At 40.4% G+C, this 9,024-nt stretch overlaps 1 protein-coding gene across 1 annotated transcript; it reads left to right on the top strand.

Annotated features, from left to right (window-relative positions):
- The first annotated feature begins 5,709 nt into the window (after positions 1-5,709).
- Positions 5,710-8,209, top strand: LOC132868519 (suppressor of cytokine signaling 3-like). Its single transcript, XM_060901457.1, has 2 exons — positions 5,710-5,960; positions 6,427-8,209. The coding sequence occupies exon 2, from the start codon at positions 6,466-6,468 to the stop codon at positions 7,069-7,071; it is 606 nt and encodes a 201-aa protein (XP_060757440.1). The 5' UTR covers positions 5,710-5,960; positions 6,427-6,465; the 3' UTR covers positions 7,072-8,209.
- The last annotated feature ends 815 nt before the right edge of the window (positions 8,210-9,024 follow it).

Here is a 9,024-nt window from a genome sequence, read left to right as displayed (position 1 = left end):
AAACTCTCACTCTCTCACACACATGCGTGTGCGCGCGCACACGTACAGGCTGTCAACGAGCCCTCGGCACCAACCTCCCCTTCTCGTTCTCCTTTTATCGGGCGCGGTCACTGAAGGAGACACACAAACACATGTTAACTGACAACAGGTGTAGTGACACGATCACTCACCTTCCCTGACTCTGCCCTCCATTCACAGACTGATGCTTGGCCACGCCCCCGCTGCCACATACCAGTACTGTCACTACTACTATTACTACTACTGCTGCTACCACATAGTAATAGTACAAATGTACTACTATCACTACTACTACTATCACTACAACTACTACTACTACTACTGCCACCACTTCCACCACCACTACCACTGCTACTACTACCCCAATTCCAAAAAAAAAGGAATGGTGTGTAAAACAAATTAAAAACCCCAAATATGATGATTTGCAAATCATGAAAACCCTATATTTCATTGAAAATAGTACAAAGACAACATACAGTGGTGCTTGAAAGTTTGTGAACCCTTTCGAATTTTCTATATTTCTGTATAAATATGACCTAAAACATCATCAGATTTTCACACAAGTCCTAAAAGTAGATTGTGACCGCCATGAGCTTTTGAGAAATGATTGTTTTTTTTCCTGTTTAGTGCGTCTCTCTAATCTGTCTTGAAGCGCAGGTGTGTGCAAGGGGTGGGCTGCTTCTAATGGATTATGGCTTCCACCGGCGCGCAGGTGGAGCCTCTCCTTCAAAATTAGCGTCGCCCGCGACCGAGGGGAGCTTCCCTTCTTTCTTCTCACCTGGACTCTACAGACAGACAGCACGTTCTACTCCACTCCTGCGTTTGCACGCACTGCTGGTGGCCTGCCGTCCCTCTTTACACTATTGACTTTGATCGCAGTTTTTGTTGGAACTGAGATTTTGGGTCTTTTAAAAAATAAATAATACGTAGGATTTTTCATTGCAAACATCGTGTCGTCTCCCCTATTCTTTTTGGTATTGTGGTGACTCCCCTAGGTCACAACAATATGGGGGCTCGTCCGGGAGTTGAACCCGGGACCTCTCGCACCCCAAGCGAGAATCATACCCCTAGACCAAAAGAGAACCCAGTTAAACAAATGAGACAAAAATATTATACTTGGTCATTTATTTATTGAGGAAAATGATCCAATATTACATATCTGTGAGTGGCAAAAGTATGTGAACCTCTAGGATTAGCAGTTAATTTGAAGGTGAAATTAGAGTCAGGTGTTTTCAATCAATGGGATGACAATCAGGTGTGAGTGGGCACCCTGTTTTATTTAAAGAACAGGGATCTATCAAAGTCTGATCTTCACAACACATGTTTGTGGAAGTGAATCATGGCATGAACAAAGGAGATTTCTGAGGACCTCAGAAAAAGCGTTGTTGATGCTCGTCAGGCTGGAAAAGGTTACAAAACCATCTCTAAAGAGTTTGGACTCCACCAATCCACAGTCAGACAGATCGTGTACAAATGGAGGAAATTCAGGACCATTGTTATCCTCCCCAGGAGTGGTCGACCAACAAAGATCACTCCAAGAGCAAGGCATGTAATAGTCGGCGAGGTCACAAAGGACCCCAGGGTAACTTCTAAGCAACTGAAGGCCTCTCTCACATTGGCTAATGTTAATGTTCATGAGTCCACCATCAGGAGAACACTGAACAACAATAGTGTGCGTGGCAGGGTTGCAAGGAGAAAACCACTGCTCTCCAAAAAGAACATTGTTGCTCATCTGCAGTTTGCTAAAGATCACGTGGACAAGCCAGAAGGCTATTGGAAAAATGTTTTGTGGACGGATGACACCAAACTAGAACTTTTTGGTTTAAATGAGAAGCGTTATGTTTGGAGAAAGGAAAACACTGCGTTCCAGCATAAGAACCTTATCCCATCTGTGAAACATGGTGGTGGTAGTATCATGGTTTGGGCCTGTTTTACTGCATCTGGGCCAGGACAGCTTGCCATCATTGATGGAACAATGAATTCTGAATTATACCAGCGAATTCTAAAGGAAAATGTCAGGACATCTGTCCATGAACTGACTCTCAGGAGAAGGTGGGTCATGCAGCAAGACAACGACCCTAAGCACACAAGTCATTCTACCAAAGAATGGTTAAAGAAGAATAAAATTAATATTTTGGAATGGCCAAGTCAAAGTCCTGACCTTAATCCAATGGAAATGTTGTGGAAGGACCTGAAGCGAGCAGTTCATGTGAGGAAACCCACCAACATCCCAGAGTTGAAGCTGTTCTGTACGGAGGAACGGGCTAAAATTCCTCCAAGCCGGTGTGCAGGACTGATCAACAGTTACCGCAAACGTTTAGTTGCAGTTATTGCTGCACAAGGGGGTCACACCAGATACTGAAAGCAAAGGTTCACATACTTTTTGCCACTCACAGATATGTAATATTGGATCATTTTCCTCAATAAATAAATGACCAAGTATAATATTTTTGTCTCATTTGTTTAACTGGGTTCTCTTTATCTACTTTTAGGACTTGTGTGAAAATCTGATGATGTTTTAGGTCATATTTATGCAGAAATATAGAAAATTCTAAAGGGTTCACAAACTTTTAAGCACCACTGTATCAGATATTGAAACTGAGAAATCTTATTGTTTTTTGAAAAATACATTCTCATTTTTAATTTGAATGAATTTAAATTTTGGAATTGGGGTTCTAAATTTGTTAATATTCAGTTAATATGATGATGAAGAAGAAATTCTAACAGAAACAAGAAGAGAGACATTCAATGTAACCAGGTCTTGGACCCCCAATAATGAAAAAACCCTGAACATTCAACATACGAAGTGAATGGTGTGTTTGTCCTCTAATCCAATATACATTGTTTTCAACTTTTGTGCAGTAGACAGCATCTGAGAGTACTGTTTCATTCAGACTATTAGAAGGAAGGCCTACCGTCACAAAATCAGCTAGGCGTGTAGTGTTGAGAAACGCAGTTGCATAATTAATATGAACACGTATGCTAAGAATCGGCATTCAGTTCTTGAAAACCACTCAACATTGTAACATGTTAGAAATGTGTAATGTTGGTTATAGAGATGCATGTGAGCTATGTTAAGACTTATTCCTTCTGAAAACAGTGTAAATAAGAAAGGAGAACTGAAACAGGCTGAGTATTTCAGCAGAAACTGAACTAAAGAGAATCAGGTAGTTAACGCTGAAAAGCCAATATTCCATCTACCCACCACGGGAAAGTTTGAATCTTTTTTCACAGAGTTGAACAGGACTTTCCATTGTCTGAGATGTGGGCAAAGTACAGTGACCCAGAAAACTCCTGCATAACTGACCAAGCACGACACACTTTCTACTTCAGTAACATCTGTAATTCTAGCAGCTTATGCTTTTGGCAAGGAGCGTGTCAGAATAAACATGGGTGTGAAAGTGCAGGTATGTGTTGACCCTGCGTAATTTAGACTCTCAGATGAACATTCTAAAAAACACACACACGCACCACAACCATGAGGCTAAATTGCCAAATGAAATGAGTAGCTTGCTTACCAGGCACATGAATTATGCAAACAGTGAGGTGTAGTATTTCCGAGACTTACTGATTAACTCTGAATACATAAATGTTAATCATTTGCATTGAACAAACATGTGGCATTTGGCATAGGATTAAGGAAGGCATGCTGCCAGAATTATACAAAGCAGTTCACGTAAGCGGAGTTTGTCACAGGAACCAGCTGTGCTGCTTCAGGGAAGAACCACCTCTTTCTGTCAGTTGGTTGGTTCATTTCACCTCCAACATAAATGACCATCACTCATTATTAAAAATGCTATATGTACAATTTAATCATCATTTGTTCTTTGTGGTCTTGACTCTATAAAAACAAGCTCTTTTCACATTCAAACAGCTAACTTGATCTTTCAGCACCTGGCCTTTGTGATACAAAATGCAAAAACAAAAATGTTTTTCATGAAGTGACAAGCCAACTAGGGCATCTTAAGAGCAAGTTTTAAAAATCGTTTGTGATTGGGTCTCTTTTTGGAGTAACCATTTAACACCACAGACTGAAATGTGTTTCAGTATTTTAAATTTTTTTTTATTCAGATGACCTGAACTTTGTTAGTCCAACAATAAAGTCATTTCGGAATGGGAATTGGCTTTCTGAAAGGCTTATTGATTCACGTTAGTTATATATACCGTACATACTGTAGTATTAGCTGAATGTAGTATACTTCGTTTCCAGGGAAACAGGACTTTCAGGCAAAAGTCCTTCATCAGCTGTTTAGCAAAGTGCTTCATTATACACTGTAACATCTGAGTACACAAAGTAAAAAAAAAAAAAGTACAACATTAACAGCTGATAATAGAAAAATTATAATTATATTAACCGGTTTAAATAGTTCAGCTGAAAAGTTTGCATCTTAGTCTGACCAGCTAGCAGCTATTCAGCTGCTAAACTATTTTTGCCAGCTTGGTCGAAAAGTTTATGAATTACCATGACTAATGGTTTAAAAAAAATATAACAGCAATAAGGCAGTTAGAAAAACTCGAATATGTACTGCTCAATTTAGAAGCGGGAAAATAACTTACACCTACTAGTTAACAAAAAAAAAACAAAAAAACAGTCTAGCAGCCGTAGTTGGACCAAGCTGGATTTTATATCAGTTTCTGCCTGGGATAATATCATTATAACATCTGATAACGTTTATGTCGTCTGAGGGAGTTTTTCCTTGCCACCGTCGCTACAGGCTTGCTCATTGGGGATAGATTAGGGATAAAATTAGCTCATGTTTTAAGTCGTTCAAATTCTGTAAAGCTGCTTTGCGACAATGTTTATTGTTAAAAGTGCTATACAAATAAACTTGATTTGATTTATGCTTGGTTTTGCCTTTATATCTGCATCGAGTCTCCTTCACATCCTGTGAACATCGGGGAGAGGTTAGGTTAACATAGTCTTCAAATGAGGCATTGTATTAAAACTCGTTTGTTTGTTTACATACATACAGTTTGCCTTATGTCCTTTTTTTTTTTTTTTTTTATCTCATCTCATTATCTCTAGCTGCTTTATCCTGTTCTACAGGGTCACAGGCAAGCTGGAGCCTATCCCAGCTGACTACAGGCGAAAGGCGGGGTACACCCTGGACAAGTCGCCAGGTCATCACAGGGCCGACACACAGACACAGACAACCATTCACACTCAATTTAGAGTCACCAGTTAACCTAACCTGCATGTCTTTGGACTGTGGGGGAAACCGGAGCACCTGGAGGAAACGGACACGGGGAGAACATGTAAACTCCGCACAGAAAGGCCATCGCCGGCCACGGGGCTTGAACCCGGACCTTCTTGCTGTGAGGCGACGGCGCTAACCACTACACCACCGTGCCGCCCTGCTTATTATTATCTTGTTGCAGGACACACACGTTTCATTCTTAACTTCTTGGAATTCTGTTTTTGGTAATTCAAAAATAAATGCAAATTTTCATATACTTTTTTTATATTTCTCATTTGTATTAGCAACTAAATTGGTTTGTGATTACACAACCAACCCGTTTCCCTGTTACTAAGGGAAACGGGTTGGTGTTTTCGGTTCAGGGGAAAAAAAAAAGACTCGCATATGAACTTCCTGTAAAAAGAGCCGACTTCTCACTGGAGGAACAGAAAGAGGCGGGGGGGTCGGGGAGAGGTGAGAGAGAGAGAGGAGGAGGAGGACGAGCGCCTGCAAGTACCAGGAATTGCGTATTAAAAGTATTTACTGACAGTCTGAGTTTACTGGAACGCCCGGGGCGGGGCTTCACACTGGGGCTCTATATTTGAGAGAGTCGGCGACGCTACCGCTCACTACCACAGCAGGTTGATAGACAAGTACTACTTCTCACGGAAAAACGGGATATAGAGTATTTACTGAGTGATCCGGTCAGTGCTAGTGAACTTCGTGCACCTTTCGGATCTAATTCAATACTACGGACCACTACAGGTATGAATTTATATAATTCTTATTCTTAATATCTTAGTATTGTATCTAACAGAGCAGTAAAGTCTGAACAAACTGCCCGATTCCCAGATACCGAGTTCCACTAGGTATTTTAATTTATATTTAATGATTAAAATAAATTTGAAACATAATACTAAACATTTTCAAATATTTAGTCATTTAAATCACAAACCTGAGATTATAAACAATTCCTAAACTGTTCCCTTCTTAAACATTATTAAAAATAATTATGATTATTATTATTTACCCTAATCCTCATCTAACTATGTAACAGTATGTTTTTTATCCATCTTGGGTAGAGTACGCTTCCCTGTTTCTTTTCTCATACTAGACTAAACACATGGTTTGAGAAACCTCACCAAAGTATCCATGCATCTCTAAAAAGCTCTCTGTCCTTTTACTTTGTCTTACTGTGTGATTCTAAGACATCTCTCATCCTTCTCCTTAGGTACCTTTGCATCTGACATTTATTCCAGTTTACAGCACCATGGTGACACACAGCAAGTTTGACACAGCAATGAGCAGCTGTGCCATCACCCCTCACTGCTACAGGACATTCAGCTCCAAGCTGCAGTACCAGCTGGTGCAGCAGGCATGGTGTCGACTCCAGCAGAGTGGCTTCTATTGGGCCTCGATTAGCGGAAAGGAAGCAGGTGCCATGCTGGCACAGGAGCCAAGTGGCACTTTCCTGATCCGTGACAGCGCCGACCGGCGGCACTTCTTCACACTGAGTGTCAAGACACCAACAGGCACCAAGAATGTGCGTGTGCAGTGTGACAACCGCTCTTTTTTCCTGCAGACAGATCTTGAAGGTGAGCGGACAGCACCACGGTTTGACTGTGTGCTCAAGCTCGTGCACCACTATATGAACTCGTCGAAGCAGCCCAAGGAGAACTCACGAAGTGCATGCTACATCTACTCAGGAGGGGAGAAGGTTCCTCTGGAACTATGCAAACCCTACTCCTGCAACATGTCTTCACTGCAGCACCTGTGTAGAAAGACAGTCAATGGCCACCTGGATATCTTGGCCAAGAGGGACGAGCTGCCTCAGCCACTAAAGGACTTTTTGCAGGAGTATGATGCTCCCATTTAAACGATGAATGCAAGTGATGTGATGTAGTTGCACTGAAATCAAGGATTTGAAAAGAGCAGCTAAGAGAATGGAACTGATGGAATGACTAGTGTGGTGTGGGCTCACTGCCATCAAACACATGGGAGAAAATCAAGAACATCTCCAGTGACTGAAGTGATGAAAGTAAACAAGCTAGGTGTAAATAGACTAGGTTAACAAAAGACTGAGCTCAGAAAGTTGAAATGCTGCAAACTCGTCTCACTTCAGGAAGCTGAGATTTGGAGTGTAACTTGTTGGTTTGAGTTTTGAATTAGTCAACACAAACCGAGAGTGCTGCTATTTGTCATGTTGGGAATGATGAACCCCCTGAACTCCCCCGGACACTCTTATTTGCACAATAAATTAACATCAAGACAATGGTCCAATGTTTAGTCCTTTTGGTGACTGCAACAAGTCAAGAAGAGTTAGCGAGTGTAAAAGACTGGCTTTGTGAATGGAACAGTTGCAGTATTTTCCTGCCCTTGTAACATGATCCACTCTTCATACCCCAATGGGAACTAGTCTTAGCCTCCTCAGTGCCCAAAATACATGGAACAATCCTGTCTAAACATTAAACCACCCAGTCACCACCTTCTTCTAAGGAAGCATTATGCCTTTCATGGAAAAAGGAAGAACTAAACAAGCAACAGCACAGCAACCAAGCGAGGAGAAAAGTTTGAGACAAAAAAAATCACACACACACACACACAAAGAAACAAATAAATGTTTCTATTGGTTTTGATCAGAACTTGTGTGGACAAAATAGGCAGTGAAAGGAAAGATGGAAAAAGCATTGTAATGTTGAGGATTTTTTTTTAACTTCCTTGAGTAATCTTTGTGCAGAGTGTATTAGAATGTGAGAATGTATTTTACTGAGGAAACTTAACCCTCTTAAATGGGCCAACATTATTCTTGTACTTGTTTACATTGTTTACATGTGTGAAGATTTTTAAAAATCTGCTGTTTTAATGCTATGTCTGTTAATGTGACTCAATATGAATGCTTGAAAAAAAACATTGAAACAGCAACAAAAGCAAGCAGACTGAAAATACTTTGCACATATTTATATTTCTAAACAATTTCAGTAATTTATATTAAAGATCACTATTTTTCTAACAGATTCCTTGTGTTTTTTGTGGTGACCGTCAGCTTCACAAATGATACTGCTGGTGCTAACACTGCTAATAATGACTGAAAGATAGCTTAGGCAGATAAAATGAGATCATGCTTTCACAGTAGCTCCTGTATTATTAGAGATATTTTAAAGAAAACTGTCCGAGTAAGGTTGTCTCACACAGACAACAGACATTGACGCAAGCCTAGCCAAGCCCCTTGCTGAACATATTTGTGTAATTATTTGGATTTCTGATCACAAAACAGCCCATCCTGTCAGGATGAATCAGTGTTGATTCAGATATATTCATTCCTAAAAGTGGGAATTAACCCCCCCCCCCCCCCCCAACATTTCCAGTAAGACTTTAACTAGCATGAGTAAGACACCCTTCATCCACAAAAGATAAGCATCACTGTATCATACAGTAAACAACTGCACTGAAGTATACATCATTGAATAATAAGAAATAAACTGAATTATTTTCTACCTCATGAATGAGTTGGTTTGCACCTGTGTGACTGCTGAGCCATGAGAGTTGTGATATGACGGTATAATTACTGATCACAGAATTTACATGCTTGCTATCATCAATAACATTTAAAGGAAACTTTTTTTTTTTATTGCTGCAAACCTTTTCAATAGACACTTAAATACAAACAACATATATACATTCCTACTCTTCAACCTGTTGTAAATGACAAAAAAAAAGGCTCTTATTATTTTCGGCTTGTCTAGGGCCACATCCCGCAATCAGAGCCTGAAAAATGGCATGCTCACAGGCTGACAGGGCACACACCCATCGCCTGCTCACATAGTGTGTA

This window comes from Neoarius graeffei, chromosome 20 (assembly GCF_027579695.1).
Source record: "Neoarius graeffei isolate fNeoGra1 chromosome 20, fNeoGra1.pri, whole genome shotgun sequence".
NCBI lineage: Eukaryota > Metazoa > Chordata > Actinopteri > Siluriformes > Ariidae > Neoarius > Neoarius graeffei.
This window is presented reverse-complemented; position numbering and strand designations above follow the sequence as displayed.